Genomic DNA, 19,757 nt, shown 5'->3' with positions numbered 1-19,757 from the left:
TTTATCCCATTATGAGTGTGGAGGACATACACACGCCGCTGGGGTGGGGGTGGGGGTGCTAGGTTCATATGGCTGGCATGCAAAGCCACATTCAAACGTGTTATGAGAGGAGATTATGTAAACCACTTTGTGAAACGTGTTTCTTAAGGTGAAGGTTTGAGGTCATTTCATTTTCATTTCATTCAACTCAAAAGACAACTTCAAGCCGACATCCACAAAGTACTGAGAGACGCTTCTTTCTCGGCTTTTTCATTTAGTGAGCACGAACTCTAGATTTCGCATTATAGTCCAGTAATTTTAGGCCAAAATTGGGGTCAACCTCGGACAAATTGCAAACTCAACTGATTTTGTATCCTCAGTTTGTCCTGAGTGAGGGGAAAAAAGTCCCAAAGGAATCCCATTGGTGGAAAGTTTTGAAAATCACCTTTTTATGACCACATATTACCAAAAAACACTGTTTTTAAGACACAGGGGAAAGGGGTTCAAAATTTTACTTTTAGATATCACTATAAAAATTCACAAGTTGATTACACACACAAAGACAAGAAAAAAAGTCAATTACAAGTTCTTTGAATTATTCTGTTTACACATGCATATCACACATTATCTGATTTGATATGCGCTAATAAGGAATATAAGGAATAAATGCCAGAAGAGACATTTAAACAGTGAATTACAAGGTTACTATATATATAGTAACCTTGAATTAAAAGGTTACTATATAACAGTGAATTAAAAGGTTACTATATATATAGTAACCTTTTAATTCACTGTTTAAATATCTGTTCTGACATTTATTCCTTATATTCCTTATTAGCGCATATCAAATCAGATAATGTGTGATATGCATGTGTAAACAGAATAATTTAAAGAACTTGTAATTGACTTTTTTTCTTGTCTTTGTGTGTGTAATCAACTTGTGAATTTTTATAGTGATATCTAAAAGTAAAATTTTGAACCCTTTCCCCTGTGTGTTAAAAACAGTGTTTTTTGGTAATATGTGGTCATAAATAGGTGATTTTCAAAACTTTCCACCAATGGGATTTCTTGGGACTTTTTTCCCCTCACTCAGGACAAACTGAGGATACAAAATCAGTTGAGTTTGCTTCTCTTGCAATTTGTCCTAGGTTATTTCATAAAATGACTGGACTATTACCGTTTCACTTTTGAAGAGAGTTAACCTCCTGTGTTGAGTTAAGTAAAGAGGATAGAACCCTAACCTAATTAAGAGACAAATGACTGTAATGTGCAACAGAGCAAGTCTGCTGTGGTTTGTGGCACCGACTGTTAAGTTGGAGACTACTGACTTCTCATGCAAACACTATTCCTTGAATGATATCAAGGTCACAGTGTTCTTTTCCTTTGTTCTGTAGGCTCAATTGCACTCCTTGTGCCGGCCTCTGTCCCAAGATATGTATGGGTCTGAAAACTGTGGATTCTGTCACGGCTGCCCAGGCTTTGAGAGGATGTACTGTTCTCAATGGAAGCCTGGTCATCAACCTGCGTGGAGGAAGTGAGTATCCTTGTTTTGTTAGTACACTCAGTTTGGATGATTCAGCTCCAGCATGCAGCCCATTTAGAGAAAATCATTTTGTTTAGACCACGCGTTTGTGACAGTACACAGAGCACTGTAGACACTGATATAATTAAAGATGAAATCTAGAGTCATAATAGAGACAGAAGAAAACAATTTGGTGTCTGAGAGCAGCTGCAGGGGAATTTCTTTATTTGTAGTCACAGAGCTAAAAATGCTGCATAATCAAAAGTCACCGTAAGGATGCGTCTTGTGTTTCTGTAGCCAACATTGCAGCCGAGCTGGAGGCCAACCTGGGCCAGCTGGAGGAAATCACCGGCTACCTGGCAGTGCGGCGCTCCTACGCCCTCGTGTCCCTCTCCTTCCTGCGCAAACTTCGTGTTATCCGTGGAGAGGTCCAGGAAATCGGGTGAGTCTCCGTTTTCTGCGCCCGTCTCATCCATGCCATGTCAAAGCCTCCTCCTGTAATTATGAGTTAAAAGCGGAAGGACTGACCTTTTCAAAACGTCTTGCTGTGGTAGCTGTTTTTAGTCTGTCTATCCCAAATCATACACGAGGCTTCATTTAGGCTAGGTGGAAGAAGCTTTGTAGCTCAGTGGGTTACACATGGCAATGCCGTCGCCAAGGCTGGGAATTTAGTCGTCACTTTTCAGCATATTACTTATGCTAAAGAAATTCACACACTCATGCGCTTATGGTAACACCGTCGACTGCATCGCATTTGAAGGCTAAAATGTGTGCAATTTTGTGTGTTCTTCTCAGGAACTACTCATTCTACGCACTAGACAACCAGAACCTGCGTCAGCTTTGGGACTGGTCCAAACACAAGTTGACCATCCTGCAGGGCCGCATGTTCTTCCACTACAACTCCAAGCTCTGCATGTCCGAGATCGCCAAGATGGAGGAGGTCACGGGAACCAAGGATCGGCAGGTCAAGCATGACATTGCGTCCAAGACTAACGGAGACCAGGCTTCATGTAAGAACCTCTGTTTGCAGATGATGTTCAACGCAGCACGACTTACTATGGCAACAGCAACACCACCGAGTCAGACATGGTGACAGAGTCAAAGATAGTTATGGTTATTTTTATAAGGGTCATTTCCTCCATTTGTGTGTGTTTGTGTGCAAATGTCTTGCACACAAATAAATGTTCCCTGTTTGAGACCTCGTATTGTGTCCCATTTTCAGTGCAGCCAGTTGGCTCAAATTTTATCTAGAGCTGCTTAAAATGGCTGAGTAGGTGGCGGGTGTCTTACTTGAGGACAGCGTGCTGTTTGCATTCTCAATCATTAGAAAAACCTGTTTCCCCACGATCATCTCAACAGAGACAAACAACACGCGCATGACTGTCGTCTTCATTTGGAAGCTTTCCCTGCTGATCATTAATTTTTGTTCATTCTTTTGCGTCTCAGGTGAGAATCATGTGTTGAAGTTCACCCAGGTCCGAACCCTGAGCGATAAAATCATCATCAAGTGGGAACCCTTCTGGCCTCCAGATTTCAGAGACCTGCTGGGCTTCATGGTGCTCTACAAAGAAGCGTAAGTGACTTCCCCGAGATATGAACTTAAACTTGAACCCATTATAAGGCATCTTGAGTGATTTGGATAGCAATGTGATCACAATCACATGAAAATCCAGACCCACAAATCATCTAAACACAATTTACCTTAACTTGCCTAAAAACCTGTTGATCACAAAAACACTTCTTTAGATCAAGATAGCCTCCATAAACACAGTCACATATAGGCCATAAATAGCATATTAACAGACAAATAATCTGCAAATCTGAGTTCATGACTTGGGATGAGCAGACAGGTTTGTTTGCAATATCCATAACAAATTGAATGAAACAACCTTGGTAACCAATCTTAAATTGGGGCTCAGTATGTCATATGGGCCACTTCAGCAGGTCAGTGGGTCTAAACTCCTTGGATAATAGTGGACGGCTCACTTTCATGGCCAAAGCATTTTACTAATGTTTTTATGACGATATGTATATTGTTATTGCTAGAGACTGTTACAGTTATGTCAGTTTTTATATTTCTTCTAATTGTACAGACTGGTTCTGTGTTACTAATTTGGGATTCAGCACGAAGAACAGGGTTGAAACAGACCTAAGCTTTGAAGCCACATCCTGTCCAGTATAGACTCTAGTTTATCATGACTAACCCAGATGGAGAGACAGTACTTTAATTTACTGTTTTGTAATCAATGTAATCAATATCAGGGCTTCTGAAGATCTGTACAAGATCTGTATCTGTACTCAGACACATGATTCCTAAACAAGGGAAGCAAGTAGGAGTCAGCAGGTTACATTTGTAATAGGGCTGCCATTCACTGGAATATGCCATGCACTTATGTTAAGACAGCTAACATGAGTGAGTTTAAGGTGTGTCCGTCTCTGTGAACAGGTGGCCTGAGCATCCTGTTTTAGTAACATATGCCTATGATGTACTTGTGGTTGTCAGTTTATTGACTTATGTTCTTAGTGTTGTGCGTTTTACATGTGCTACATGCTGGACCTCAGGAAGATTAGCTAGATTAGTAAACAGCTCCTAGTAAACAACCAACAGTCGGCTGGATGTGAATGAGAGTCATGGCTGGAGTGTAAATGAAACCAGATGTTTACACTCAGTGCAGACAGAATTTGCATATTGAGAGGGAAAGTGCGGGGGAGAGGCAGCCGGATTTCTATCTGGCTGCTGAAGAAGCATTTTGATAACAAATGTAAATGTAATGTGGACAAATCTTATCTGGGAACTAGTCGCATAAAATGCCATGTGTCAATAAGGTATATCTCCTCAGTCAGCGTGGCAATTGCTAAAGTAGTATTTAGAGTAGAAAATAGCTGATGAAATACAGCTTGGCTGCTCTCCAAAGTGAAAGGGAGAAGTTACATACTTGATAGCTATATCCAAAGTCCTCTGCTAATGGCTGGTGGTTAGTGATCATTTCAAGCTCAGCTATACTGACCTGGTCCTATACACTCAGACACAAGTCGCACACATATACTTTCTCGGGACCGGTGTTGCACTAATATCTGGCGTTCAACTGCTCAGATAAATTTAGTGCTAAATCTCTGAGGAGCGTCAAACTGCCTGTCTGCACCGCTGATGATCTGACCTGTACACATGCTGAGAGATGTCTCTGCACTCCTCGGGTGTTTTGAGTCTTTTCATCATTTTAATCCACCCACCCTATGCCAGGTTGATCAGGCAGTACATTTCCAGACACACTCAAGACTGCCTGTGCAATCTAGTGAAACACATTTTAGGCCTCAGTGCCGCCTTTCTCTCACACCCACTTCTTGTGTCCCACATCAGACCCTTTAAGAACGTGACCGAGTTTGACGGGCAGGACGCCTGCGGCTCCAACAGTTGGGTGATCGCGGATGTGGACCCTCCGCCTCGAGCCACCGAGGGGGACAAAGAGCAGATTGAGCCGGGGCACCTCATCCTGCCGCTTAAGCCGTGGACGCAGTACGCCATCATGGTCAAGACCCAGCTGTCAGCCTCAGACGACCACCAGGTCCACGGAGCCAAGAGCGAGATCATCTATGTGCGCACCAATGCCACCAGTAAGGCTTATGTAGATATGTGTCGTGCAGCGGTTACACCACCATGTACACCTCTGTCCTGGTCTGATGTCTGGATAAATTATTTGTGAACAAAGTCCTGTAGAATTTATTGTCCATATATGTGCTATAATTAATTCCTGTAAGGTATTTTCATTAGATGGTACTAGAATTCCTTTAGCGAATTTATTTTTCAGGGTCATCTTAAATCCATAATGCCTATGGTGCTACTATCAGTGACTAGTGGATTCAATGTTCTGTATGTCAGTCTGGCTGCTACAAAAATGTCCTTGGCACAAGAACAGGGAAAAGGAAGACAGATGGCATGATTTGCCTGGGGTGCTGCCAACCTACAGGGCGCTGCCTAGTGCAAGGTGTCTGCATCAGTCAGTCACGCAGCAATCATAAATCTCTTTCCTAGTACCTAATTGCACTCGCCACCCACAGAATGCCTTGTGCAGTTTGGGTTAGCCGTAGCCATGATGGCCTGTCTAACTGGCTTCCTTTTACACAGAGCAGGCTTCCTTCCTGATAAACCGCATCAAACATTACGTCGGTCGCTTGCACGAAACGCTGGCTGCCAGCGGAGACGCACACACTCAGCCAGCCACACCAAAGGCAGGGTTGTTTGCTACCCGTCTGCCGACTGCTTTGGGTTCACTATCAGTGTCATGTCTACCCCGCATACCTCATCGCAGCAGCTAAGCTGTCATTACAAATACACTGTTACTGGTGAAACTCAGTCTGACAATGTGGTTGGACCAGTGTGTCGCACTGTCATCAGACTGGGACAAAATAATCACTCTGTGACAATACAATTTGGATCCCTTTGTCTCCTCAGGGTTCAGCTGCCGTCCCCTCGCCCCCCCTCCTTGCTTCTTTTCTCCTCATGCTCATACACACTTCCACGAAATGCAAATGTCACCTAGTAAACCTGTTTTTTTTTTTTGTTTTGTTTGATGATATTTTTATTGCTGTCTAAGGGAGTTTGATTCTCAGAACTGTTCCAGCTCCAAGCCAAGAGACTTTTAAGCCTCTCATTAATACACGCACCCAACCAATCTCATTCATATGACTGCTCAGAAAGGCCTCAGCACACCATCAGAGGTGCAAATGCCCATCAACAATCTTGCCTGAGCAGCCAATGAAACCTTCTTTAAAAAAAAAAAAAAGAAAAAGAAGCTGTTTATTAATCAGTCAGTACATGAGGCTATCATTGTTGTCCATTGGCCAAAATTGTTGGTGGCTTCCAAAGCTGATGAACCACTTTTACTTTCCGAATCTAATACAAAAAAACTTTACACCCAAATAACGACTGCGAAGCTTCCAAAGATGCTTTTCAACTTACAAACCTTGCCAGCTGCAGTCACAGTGTATTAGCATTTGGCTCGTGGCTATTGCCAGTTTCCCCACCCTGCATTTGCAAATCTCAGACACTGACTCATATTTATTACACCTCTCACGGTATTACTGTTAATCTTGGATCAATAAGCAGATCGAATTAAGAGTGGCAAAATGTACTTGACAATGTACTTTGTTTTGCTGTATGAAACACAAACAACTCCCAAGCAATAGAAGGTACTCAGTTATATTGCAGTCTGCATGAAATATTAGGGCTGCAAATTAAGTCACACAACATGGCACATAATAAATATTGTCTCTGCAATGTCTGATTGTTGCCAAAATCTGTTGGTGTGTGATAACTGTAGGAAGGAAGTTTTTTGTTTGTTTTTGCACATTCATTTAGATAAGGTAAAAAAATATAGCGGTACAAACAAACTAGGTTGCCTCTCTCCAGGAAATACATACATGCATGTTCAGTGGAACAGGAACCTCTACTATTTCTTAATTGTCTTTATTAAGTTGTAAAATAGATGTAAGTTGGGACATCCAACACCAAATGCCATAGGTCAAATAGATGAGCACTGACACTCTGCTCACCTTGCTTTATCATGATGAGAACAAGCATATCAAATAGTGTAATAGCCAGAAAGCAGAAGTGACGGGGAAGCTACTTGTTGCCTCAGAGTGTCACACACAATGAGTCTGCAGCTCCATCTAGTTTATCATCTAATGTGATCTGAAAGGCAAAGTTGATTGTCATAGCACCCCTACTCTGACATTCTTGATAATTCCCAGTGATTAATTTATATAATCATGCACTGCAAAAACTCAAAATCTTACCAAGATTATTTGTCTTATTTCAAGTAAAAACGTCTTATTTCTAGTCAAAATATCTCATTACACTTAAAATAAGACATGATCAGCACAGAAATAACTTGTCTTTAGACAATTTTCACTTGTTTCAAGTGAAAATCTACTTGAAACAAGTGAAAATTAGCTTGAAACAAGAAACAAATTTTGCCAATGGAACAAGCAAATTTTTACTTGTGACACAAGTGAACAAGTAAAAATTTGTCATTATTGGCCTACTCATTCGAATCAGGGCCGTCTCAAGTAAATTTTCACTTGAAACAAGTGAAAATTGTCTAAAGACAAGTAATTTCTGAGCTGATCTGAGCTTATTTTAAGTGTAATGAGATATTTTGACTAGAAATAAGACATTTTTACTTGAAATAAGACAAATAAGATTTTGACTTTTTGCAGTGTGATACTGATGTATGGAGTTTTTACTATGGCGGCACAGAAGAGAACACATTTTCACGATATTTCAAGATAATAAAAGATTTTTTAATTCGCTGCTACATGTTTAAATCATTTGCGCTGACTCTTCATGAAGGCGTGATTAAAAGAGTCCCTTTCAATGATTCACATGCAATACATTTTTGGCAAACTTGGCACTCAACTGCAAAATTATGACCAGTAGAATTATGTACTTATTATGATGTCCCTCAAATTTACCAGCTCTCTTCCTCCTTCTTAATCTCTTTTTCCTTCCTCTTGTTCTTGAGTTTTAACGGCAGCTCGCATCCAGTTTTGTTGCATTTCTTCAGTCTTCTGTCTTTTTCCCCTCAAAAGCTCATATTCTAGTCCACAGTCCATAAAAAAGAAAAAATATTGTGATATCGGCCTGTGATATCCTCTACTATCATAGTAAGTTCAATTTATTTGCGTTTATTAACCAACCCTGCTTATTAAGCTTCTGACCTTTCTTCATTGTCCCTGCAGAACCTTCCGTCCCACTGGACCCGATATCGTCATCCAACTCATCCTCCCAGATTATCCTGAAGTGGAAGCCACCCAACGACCCCAACGGCAACATCACTCACTACCTTGTGTTCTGCCAGCGCCAGCCGGAAGCCAGCGAGCTCTACAAGTTTGACTACTGTCAGAAGGGTGAGCCACACTGTCTGTTTGTCCATGTTCCCGTGTTTGCTTCCCTGAGTTAGTGCTGCCTGCCTTCCATTGGTAGGATTGCTCCCCTTACAACTTCATTGAGGCGCACTAATGTTGAGCTGACTTTGTGTCCTGTTGGATTCCCACAGCGGGAATCCAAGCCTTGTCCCTGGCAGTGTTAGTGCCATATTGCACCCACTGAGCAACAGAAGCAAGTGCATTACAGATACAGGGATTTGCCCGGGTCACATCAGTGCATAATGGCGACATGCACAATGAATATCTGACACTGAGACACGAAGAATCTTCCTCGCACTCTTGATTTGGGTTCAGATGAAGTTCAGACATAAATCTCGGTCGCACTGTTTTTGTCACAGCCTGACCTTGGGCAGAACACTGTCACCGGTGCCCTTCCATCTCAGCATACAAGAAAGCCCAAACTTTCCTCTTACAACTCTCTTAACTCCCACACATCCAAGAAACTGGAGTCTTTGGGGAGGTTGTGTCACCGGTAATTTATCTCCACTAGACAGGGTGAGAACCTGGGGAGTGACAGTGACTGACATTGCGCCTCAGGCTCTGTGTGTGCATGCGTCTGTGTGTGTGTGTATGTATGTTCATGCATGTTCATGCATATGACTGTGTGCATCTGTGTTCGTTTGTCTGTGCTTGCCTGTCACATTCGTAATCTAATTCTGTCTGATTGTCTGTTTTTTTGTCTTTGTGTGTGTCTGTGTATGTATGTATTTATGTGTGTGTGTGTGTGTGTGTGTGGGGTTGTCTGTTGCTGACTCCCGTCCCTCTAGGGATGAAGTTGCCATCGCGGGTGCCAACCCAGGTGGACAGCGATGAGGAGCAGAAGTGGAACCAGACGGAGGAGCAGGGCCAGGGGACACGCTGCTGCGCCTGCCCCAAAACCGATAAAGAGCTCAAGAAGGAGAAAGAGGACTCGGAGTATCGCAAAACCTTCGAGAATTACCTCCACAACGAGGTCTTTGAGATAAAGTAAGGCGGTTGACAACATAATGGTCTTTGAAGAAGTTTAGCTAAGAGGAATGTATGAGATTTTTTTTTTCTTTTTGTACTTTCATAATGCATCAGTGTTAATGTCAGGAGAATTTTCTAAGGTTTTACAAGTAGAAACATCTCTTTAAGTTTACCTATATCAAAAAGGCTTCTCAGATGTCTTTCTGCCATTGTCAAACTCGATTCAATTCAACTTACTTCAGTTACAGAACCGGATTAAACAGTGTTCACAGATTTTTCTTAATAAATTGTTTGTTAAATTGTTTTATAAATTGTTGTTGGACAAAGACAGTTAGATAACATCAGATAAGTTTTCAAATGTCAGAAATAATTACCCTAAATCAGCTCTCAAAGGTTGTGATTGGTTAAAATTTCTGGCACTTCTTGAAAGTCTTGAAAGGACCCTTTGCTTCCCCTTCCCTCATTCATGAAGCGGTAGAGAAATAACATCAGATTTTACAAGGCTTTAACACCGTATAACATGATGGCTCCACCCTCTGCCCCCCATAGACCCACCAGGCAGCGGCGTTCCACCATGGGCATCGCCAATCGAACACACTCCTTCCTCACCACCACCCCCAGCCAGCCTGAGGGCACCCGCAGCCCTGAGGACGAGGAGGAGGAGAGCTTTGAAAGCACCAAGACCGTAGTGACAGTTCACTCCAAGGAGTCCACCGTCATCTCCAACCTGCGCCACTTCACCAGCTACCAGATCGAGATCCACGCCTGCAACCACCCGACTGACCCGGGCCGCTGCAGCATGGCAGCGTACGTCAGCGCCCGCACAATGCCTGAGGGTAAGGAGCCATCGATAGTACTCCCTTTTATTATCACTGCCAAGGGGCTGGCCAGCTTTGATCTATGCGCTGCGTTCCAATTCAGGGGCCACATCCTTCCAAGGACACAATCTACAAAGATGCTGTGTTTGCTAGACCTTGTAGCTAGTTGATGGTCACTAATTGGGACGTTCTTCTAAGGATTCCCCCTTTGCGTCATTGAGGGTTTCCAATCCTAACCAAGCCTATGAGATGAAACAGCTGTTTAACGTGACTCCACAACAAAGTATATTTATACTAAAAAAAAAAAAAAAAAAAAAAGATTTCACTGAATTTTCAAAGCTTTAAATTATTTGAATCATGACTTAATGTTTAATTATGGAAGTTAACTTTGGCTAATGAAAGGGTATGCACATAACAAATATGAGGAAGTTAGATGAAGTTTCTGCTGGTATTGCTCTATTCTTTGTTCAGCCATAGTGCCTGTTGCTGCTCATGCTAAGCACTGGCACTTCTTCTCCAGTTTATTCCAAATGAATTCCTATTGCTGCTACTGGAAATGTAAAACACATGTGCTCGAGGACTTTTTTCTGAGGAAGACTCACCGCACACCATGCAAATTTACAACATTTAAACCATGTAATGGTCTGTGAATAGATCTAATTACTATCATCTGGCATTAGAGAGTAGTGAAACAAACAAAAGTGTTCAGATTATCTTTAAAAAGAAAAAAAAAGCCGAAGTTAAATCTACATGTAGATGAAAAGCCACTTTTTCCTGGATTCTAATCATTAAAGATTGTCTTGAATAAATGTTGTTATCAGTGAGTGCAGTTCAAACTCCTAACGCCATTTAATGTTATTTCCTCAGACAAAGCTGATGACATCGTCGGTCCCATTGCTTACGACGTGTCTGAGTACACGGTGCACATCAAGTGGCAGGAACCTAAAGCCCCCAATGGCATGATCATCCTGTATGAGGTTAACTACAAGAGACTGGGAGATACTGAGGTGAGGAAACACACCACACACACACATACTAAACATACACATCTGTTATGTCTTTTTTTTTTTTTTTTTTGTAATAACCAGTGGCCCCACTCAAAGAGAAAGGGAAGCAGTAAGTTGACATTAACACACATACACGGAAGCAGACGCATTAATTTTCACAGACAACACACTTACTGCGGCATGTTCCGCTTTCCCATTAAGACAACACACAAGCCTGGAGATGACAGGAGATGAATTTAAAAACCAAATTGAATTTATTCATCTTAAAACTACCCACGCAGGTACACACAAATAGGAGCTGCAATAGTTATTACTCGGCCATACCCTTTTTGGCCAGAAATTAGACGGCTGCATTTTGAAATTGGGCCCTGTGGTTCCTGTAATGTCATTGGGTTGATAACCTTAATGGAAAGGTAATTTTAGTGTCGCACCATGTTTTAGTTACCATGGCGATGGCAGCACAAAACATCTGGCTTGATGCTGCCAACTATTATTTCCTGTGGAAAACAAAATAAAATGATAAACAACGACGTTCCCACAGCCGACACAAAAACATGGAAACTTTTAACACGTGGGGTTTACAGTATACTGAAAAATGAGTCAGCAAGTTATTTTAAACCTGATCTTTTGAGCTAGTGTAGTATTAGGGAAGTACAGTGTGATTCAGGTTTTTTTCTTGAACGTAGTCTTTTTTTTGTGGTTACTACACTAACCAATTTTTTTTTTCTTTTTTTTTTTTTTCTTTTTTTCCCTGCAGGAGCTGCACCACTGCGTGTCCAGAAACATGTTCAAAATGGCCAATGGCTGCAGACTGAGAGTGGTGCATCCTGGGAACTATACGGTGAGGATCCGAGCCACCTCTCTGGCAGGGAACGGCTCCTGGACCGAGCCCACCCACTTCTATGTCCAGGACCTGAGTAAGTCGTTCTTTTGAAGAGTGTGAGAATGACAAAATAATTGCACATTTGATAAAGCTGTAGACCTACTGTTATGTCATATGCTGTGGTTTTTGCTGTTGAGAATCTATACATTTGAGAGTCACATGACCCAGCTGCTGCCAGAAATCATCAAATCATGTCAAGAGATGAATCTGGGAAAAGTGTGGGATGTCAAAATGGAAAACATGTTGGAACCACGCAGGGCTACATTAGCTTTCTGAGTCTTCATCAACAAAGCCCGAGATGCTCCTTAATACACTTGAAGCAGATTATGTTCCCAGAGCAGCATATAATCCACATTGTTAGCTGTGTGGCATTCATCAGTTTTGTTTGTGCTTCAGCTGAGATGTGACTCACTGCCTGTGCGGATGTTTTGAACAGGGGATCCAATTAATGTGGTGAAGATTGTGATTGGACCAGTCATCTGCTTTGTCCTCCTCCTGTTTGTGGCCGCCGCAGGAGTTTTTATGTTCAAGAAGAAGTACGCGTTTTCCACTCTTTGTTCACTATCTGCATTACTTTTGTATTGTTTACAAAAAAGGTTGTTATTTCCCAACTGATTTTCACTCTCTCTCTTTTCCTCTTCAGGCAAACCCAAGGTCCTAGTGGCCCCATCTATGCCTCTTCAAACCCAGAGTACCTCAGTGCTAATGATGGTAAGCAGTGAAATCAAGTTGTTTTAACAGTAAATTGGAAACTGTTTTTTTTTTTTTCTCACCCTATTTTAAAATGTAGCGTCTCTTTATAGCTGAAGATGAAAATAGGTTGTGTTAGTGGCAGTAAAATGACTGTTCAATGACTCAGTATGAAAATCTGTGAAGAATTAAGTGGAAAATTGAATTTTCTATATTTCATTTCTTTTGGAACGCAAATCATGCAAAATGATTACATTACATTTTAGCCTTAATACCATTTTCTCAGCTTATTATGATAAATACTATGATAACATGGTTAAGCAGGGCACTTTTGGCCAAGATGTTTGCACCATGCAAATTTGATAAGAGCCCATGTCTACTGACAACTTTGTAAATCTTGTTTTTTGGCCAGCCACTGACAAGCTTTGCTCCCAACCCTTGCACCCTGTGCTTGGCGCTACTTTTAATGTTGTCGATTTAGGAAATGATGCCTCTTCTGCTTTTACACCAAGTGCGTGTCGCTGTGGGTAAGATGATGAGCACCGAGTCTAAACTGTTAATGAAATCTGCCTGCAGTGTACGAGCAGGACGAGTGGGAGGTGCCGAGGGAGAAGATCAGTATTTTGCGGGAGCTGGGTCAGGGCTCCTTCGGTATGGTCTACGAGGGCATCGCCAAGGACATCATCAAGGGCGAGGCGGAGACGCACGTCGCAGTGAAAACTGTCAACGAGTCAGCCAGCCTGAGGGAGAGAATCGAGTTCCTCAACGAGGCCTCTGTCATGAAAGCCTTCAGCTGTCACCATGTGGTACGGAGATGCATCGTTAAAAGAGAAATGTGCCCTCTAGATACACAAAGAGCCATCAAGGTGCTGGCGGAGTGCTCAGCATCATGACACAGTAATGAAAATACAGACTGGGTCTTTGGTTTTTGTTCACTGATGATGTAGAGACACAGGCTTGGATGGGAAACTAGAGCCACTTCAAACTGTATGGTAATGTGGTCAGTCCAGTTTCAGCAGCGAGAGCCCTCACCTGTCCCGTTGTGTCTCAGGTGCGTCTGCTGGGCGTGGTGTCCAAGGGCCAACCCACCCTGGTGGTGATGGAGCTGATGACCCACGGAGACCTGAAGAGCTACCTGCGCTGTCTGCGCCCAGACTCCGAGGTAAAACCACATGAGCACAAACACTGCTCTGCTGTACATCATCACTCTTGTGCCTGCCCTTCAGTCCGATAAATATCAGTCGTTTTGGTTGCATCAAACCTTGTCTTTTGGATTTCTCCCCTTTTTTGAATCAGGGAAGTCTTGTTGGTGTCAGTTTGTCCCTGAATGACAAATCAGCTTTACAACCAGCACGTTAAAAAAACACCCTAGCCCTGTTTGCTAAAGGTTCTCTGCTGCTGTTGACACCGTTACGATGTGATAGGACATGGCTTTCCAACACGGGACGTGGGGAGAACGTTTCCCCACATGGTTGTAAACAAGTCTCCAAAGCATCCCAGCCAAATATAGAATAATTATATTCCAATTGTTAGAGCATTATTATTATTATTATTATTATTGATGACTCTACTCACATGGTTATGGAGTTGTGGATTAAAGCATATCTACAAACTCATGAGATGGGGCTCTGTTGCATAACCAGGATCTAGTTGTCATAGTGTTAACACAATAGCCAAACTTTCAATTCTAACTCAGTTCATTTCAAAAGAGTTTTTTCAGTTTTGAATTTATAAACATTTGATAATTAAACTAACTGTGTTCATAACAAAAAGACAGAAGTGGCACCCAGACAACATAATAAACCCCTGTGCAAAAGTTGCTTCTAAGTTGTCCAAGTTAAGTATCATATCACATAGCTTGATGTGTGTTTAAGGTGCTGTGGTGTTATAGAAGTTGCAGATTTTACATTTTTCTAAACATTTAACTTGGTATCAAAGGAGGTTCTTTACATTAAAAAAAAAAAAAAAAAGAAGTTTCAAATGCCACATGCGCTGTGTCATGTGCCTCAGAACAACCCGGGGCGCCCGCCGCCCACGCTGAAGGAGATGATCCAGATGGCTGCAGAGATCGCCGACGGCATGGCTTACCTCAACGCCAAGAAGTTTGTCCACAGAGACCTGGCAGCCAGGAACTGCATGGTAGCTCATGATCTCACTGTCAAAATAGGAGGTGAGGCCTGACACGATTGCACTCCGTGCCAAGGTGCCAAGGTGGGGGGTTATTAATTATGAATCAGATCCACCTTTATTTGCAGAGTTCAGTGGGTACAAAAGAAATTTGACTTGAGTAACGTTGCTGAAATATTACAGGACAGTTACACAATACAGGATTGACACACGAGGTGCAAGGTGGCGTATTACATATCGTGCTGACGAGATGTTCTGTACAAGACTGAATGTGTTTTACATGTATTGAACAGCTCACTTGTATGCTCCATCTACATTTTAATTATGCATTACATTGAGGTTTATCTCGATATGTGAAAGACACGCTCATGCGCGGCGCTCTCAAATCAGATTTACTTTAAATGCAGTTAAAGTCAGCACAAGCATCAAGGACAGATAATGGCAAACGTAAGACTATAATTGACCACACAAAGCCATCTTATCTCTTACAAGCACTGTTGCAGACAGATAAGAGAGGTAAACTGACAACAGCGGTCAGGTCGAGTTTATATAGCATTTTAAACACAAAACACCATAACAAAGTTTATTTAGAGCCCCAAATCACTATTCACTGTCTCACCGGGCTTTACAGCCCCACAGGTTTACAGCAAACTGAACTTCATATTTCACAAACTGATAAGACATTGCAGTCATGCTGCAGCTAATCTGAAAATTATAATTGAATTGTTCAATTTGGAAATCAACTGTTGTTGCCAGACTTCGGCATGACCAGAGACATCTATGAGACCGACTACTACAGGAAAGGAGGGAAGGGCCTGCTGCCCGTCAGGTGGATGGCCCCCGAGTCCCTCAAGGACGGAGTCTTCACCGCACACTCAGACTGCTGGTCAGTGCTACTTTCACCGTGTGTGTGTGTGTGTGTGTGTGTGGACACCTGTGTGCTGAGCAGGGTGTCTGCAGGGTCAGAGTTAGGTCCTGAAAATGTCCTCAATACAATTTTGGAATTATTAGGCCTTAAAAGTCATTGAATTCTACCTAAAACTGACCTTAGCACAGAACTGAAAAAAAATGTATATACAGAATATATATGTATGTATGTATATACATACACAGATACACACAGCGGTTGGCTTCAACAGGAAACAGACACCAGACAGACTTCACGTAACATTCAAGAAATGTTCTTTTCATTTTCTTTTCATTGCTCCATGCTGACTCTTAATTGTATACAGCCATGTTGACTGCCACTGAGGGGCAAGCATTATCTCAAAAATGAGAACTTGTCAAAGTCGGGCAGTTTTGTTTTGGAAGTAAGAGATATTGTTAGGCAAAATAGAAATTTAAGGATCAGATGTGCACTTTCGCACATCCGATGAACCTTTTGGGGAATGATGAATTTGTACATTTGATATCCAGCATCTACAAAGTAAAACTGGTTGGCTCACCACAGCGCCACCAACAGGCCAAATCATGGTCACTGTCGACTTGTTAATTTCAGAATCTACAGGCCATATAATAAAAATCACGTGCAACTTTCTGCCAGTAAAATGTCCGTCCTCTGAGTTGGGACGATGCTTAGCCTCCTGTTATTAACATAGTGTATGTCAGCTGGGGACACAAGGATGATTTTTTCCAGTAGTGAACAACAAGCTGCTCTCTCACACACTGCTTGTATTACTTGAATTAAGTCAATCATATGTAAGGCCTTTTTGCCGAACAAAATAGATCATAAAACCACGTCAGACTAACAGTCAACACATCACAACTTTACAGATAAGTGTGTGTATGTGTGTGTCACTCCCACTGCACAACACCGTGGCTAATCTCTTGCCGGCTCTCAGATGTTGTTTCCTGGAGCGCCGTTTACCAGCAGTGATGCGGCCGCCGCCTCTGCTCCCGCTCCTCAAGTGTTTACAGGCAGGCTCGCTCTGTCAGCAGTCTAATTGGCCCGTCCTCATTGTCCCCGTGTTGTTGTTTTCCTGCGCCTCCTGCCCTCCAGGTCGTTCGGGGTGGTGCTGTGGGAAATCAGCACGCTGGCCGAGCAGCCGTACCAGGGCCTGTCCAACGAGCAGGTCCTCAAGTTCGTCATGGACGGAGGCTACCTGGACCGGCCGGACAACTGTGCTGACAGGCTGTGAGTACAGGAGCAGGCCAGAACAGGCTTGAAATGTTTTCACTGGTATGAGTGTCACGGGACATTTTGTGTCCTGTGATGGTCAAAATGCTGTTTCAGAGCCTTTCTCCACCCCAACAAGTATAAAATATAAGTTGAAAAAAGAAAAGATTGCAAAGCCTGTAATGTGTTGGTGCATTTAAATTTCAGCCACTTAAATGAAGGCTTTTTACTTTTTTTTTTACTCAACAGTAGGGCTGAACAATTAATCAAAATATTAGCAAAACTGCAATATGCCAAGTGCAATATCTAAATCACAGGAGCTGTAATTTTTTGATGAAGTTAAAATGTGTGACAAAATATTGTTGTAAATAAAGGATTATGGTGCTACAAAGACACCCTGACCTACAAATTGTCTTTTCCAGATAGAAGGTGTACAGACCCCAGCAACAGTCACACTATCATCATCACTATCATCTTTTAACAGCTTTTTGCAAAAATTATCATTCCTCGTAAAATCATAGCTCATATTAAGATTGCATTAGCTGTAAAATTAATTGCAATGTGATTTCTTTTTAACCATATCATTCAGCTTAACTCGAGAGTGTGCCTTAGGTTCTTTTTGTTCTTTAATTCTTTCTTTTTGACACTTGTAACCCTAAGCAGCCTAAGCTGTTCTCGTCAACTGAGTGTAAATTTGTTTGCCAAAAAAATAATCTTGGTTATTTTTTGGTCGCCTTTAAAGCTATTGAATATGTGCATAAAATATAGGCTATGCTTAGTGCACAACATGCAAGCAACCTAAAAATCAAAACAACAGTGTGATTTTTTTTTTTTCTGTGCAGTTAACATGTTCTCCCTCTCCCCCTTGTCTTTCACCTCCACCCAGACATAACCTGATGCAGATGTGCTGGCAGTACAACCCCAAGATGCGTCCCACCTTCCAGGAGATCATCGAGATGCTGCGCGAGGAACTGCACCCGTCCTTCCAGGAGGTGTCCTTCTTCTACAGTGAGGAGAACAAGCCGCCCGAGAGCGAAGACTTCGACCTGGACATGGAGAACATGGAGAACATGGAGAGCATCCCGCTGGACCCGTCGTCCTACTCGCAGAGGGAGCAGTGCTTGGACAGGGACGAGGCCTCCTCCGTGGGCCTGCGGGGCAGCTACGAGGAGCACCACATCCCCTACACGCACATGAACGGGGGCAAGACCAACGGACGAATACTGGCCCTGCCACGGTCCAGCCCCTCATAACATACTGTACACCCCTCACACCCCCCACGCACACACACACACACATCAGTGCTATAGATATGAATATATTTTTGTTTTTTGTTGTCATTTTATATAGATCACACTTTTATCACTCGCTCTCCAGAGAGCCTTCAAGACATATCTCAGGACCTTATTTTTCTCCTCAGATGCCACACACACAAACACTACAGTATGTCCACACGCGGACGCCAGAAGACACTTTTTTGTATTTAAGGACGGACCTCCTGCTTCTCTCTTGTCTATGATTGTAGTTATATATATATATATATATATATATATACATATATATATATATGTATGTATTGCCAAGTTTGTGCTAGACTGGGCGGATAATGGAATCAACTGTGAAACAAACTCTTGACAAAACAAGAAGGCTGCTAAACCCCAGTCCCTTTGTGACCACCAGACTTTGTCCCCCCTCCCTCACTGCATCAAAAGGGTTCATCCCCGGGTTGCTACGTTTTGAAAAAGTGCCCTTCTATTTTGTCCGTGGCCTACATCAGTCGTCCTGAAAATGTGTCTGAATCTTTGTACTCAAGTGGTAAAATGAATGACAGACTCAACTGAAAGACTTGGGGAACTCCGTCGGACGGTCAAAGACGTTCCATCGCCGAACAAACTCTCATCCACTGGAGAAGCCGGCCGAGACCGCTTACCTCCTCACACTCTGCAGTATTCCAACACGGCACACAGGATTAACAGGATTTTTGTCGGGTTCTATTTTTTAATTTATTTACATTTCTTTTTTTTTCTTTTTCTTTTTTCACATTTACAGCTGAAGGATATTTAAACTTTTCAAAAAAAAAAAAAAAAACATGTTGGCAAACGAGTTCCTCAGATTGACCAATAGCTGCTTCTTTGGTATATTTTAGTGGGTATAGAAGATTTAAAATATATATATATATATATAAATATATTATTGATGTTTTTGTACATAGTTGATATGTTGTCAATGTTGAGGTATTTCCGGTCGTAGAAAATGTTTTTACATGTTAGTCTCTTATGTTTATTTTTTCTAATCCAGAGAATCATATTAATTAGCATTTTGGACTCTTGATCAACCAACAGCACTTGGCCTTCTTCTTCTTTTTTTTTTTTTTTTTGTGCTATGCGATGCACAGGAGAAGGAGTGTTTGGCGTCTTTTGCTTCAGATGTCTGCCCCTCATATCAAGATCAAATAAAATAGTGCTGTAAATAAAGCAGCAAGGTGCATTCATGAAGAGGCTCTGGCGATGCTTCTGTTATTTCTCATCGAATTGTGTCTCATAGTTGTCTTAACATTTCTCCTGGAATGATGGAGATTGCTATGCATATGAGAGGGAAACTGGTGGCCTTGTGTTACTGGGTCGAACGTGGCTCTAACACTCAGAGGGTTGTGGTATGGGAAGGCAGTCTAGAGCCCAGCCACTTGACTTAATTGAAGGTTTCCTTTGATAACTGAAGGTTA

General features: G+C 42.2%; 1 protein-coding gene across 1 annotated transcript in view; it reads left to right on the top strand.

The window, feature by feature from the left end:
- The window catches only part of LOC115375770 (insulin receptor-like), a 50,468-nt gene extending 30,938 nt beyond the window's left edge, over window positions 1–19,530 (top strand). Inside the window, exons 4-21 of the mRNA XM_030075305.1 lie at window positions 1,374–1,513; window positions 1,799–1,943; window positions 2,297–2,511; window positions 2,948–3,074; window positions 4,860–5,113; window positions 8,240–8,407; window positions 9,214–9,412; window positions 9,944–10,230; window positions 11,080–11,219; window positions 11,977–12,136; window positions 12,539–12,638; window positions 12,746–12,813; window positions 13,369–13,598; window positions 13,844–13,954; window positions 14,803–14,962; window positions 15,676–15,805; window positions 16,919–17,053; window positions 17,922–19,530. Of these exons, the coding sequence (XP_029931165.1) occupies window positions 1,374–1,513; window positions 1,799–1,943; window positions 2,297–2,511; window positions 2,948–3,074; window positions 4,860–5,113; window positions 8,240–8,407; window positions 9,214–9,412; window positions 9,944–10,230; window positions 11,080–11,219; window positions 11,977–12,136; window positions 12,539–12,638; window positions 12,746–12,813; window positions 13,369–13,598; window positions 13,844–13,954; window positions 14,803–14,962; window positions 15,676–15,805; window positions 16,919–17,053; window positions 17,922–18,288 (3,136 nt within the window). The 3' untranslated portion in view covers window positions 18,289–19,530. The remainder of the gene's footprint in view (window positions 1–1,373; window positions 1,514–1,798; window positions 1,944–2,296; window positions 2,512–2,947; window positions 3,075–4,859; window positions 5,114–8,239; window positions 8,408–9,213; window positions 9,413–9,943; window positions 10,231–11,079; window positions 11,220–11,976; window positions 12,137–12,538; window positions 12,639–12,745; window positions 12,814–13,368; window positions 13,599–13,843; window positions 13,955–14,802; window positions 14,963–15,675; window positions 15,806–16,918; window positions 17,054–17,921) is intronic.
- Window positions 19,531–19,757: the final 227 nt, after the last annotated feature.

Source organism: Myripristis murdjan, chromosome 17, assembly GCF_902150065.1.
Source record: "Myripristis murdjan chromosome 17, fMyrMur1.1, whole genome shotgun sequence".
Taxonomy (NCBI): Eukaryota; Metazoa; Chordata; class Actinopteri; order Holocentriformes; family Holocentridae; genus Myripristis; species Myripristis murdjan.
The sequence above is the reverse complement of the archived record's forward strand: the minus strand, read 5'-3'. Positions and strand labels throughout refer to the sequence as shown.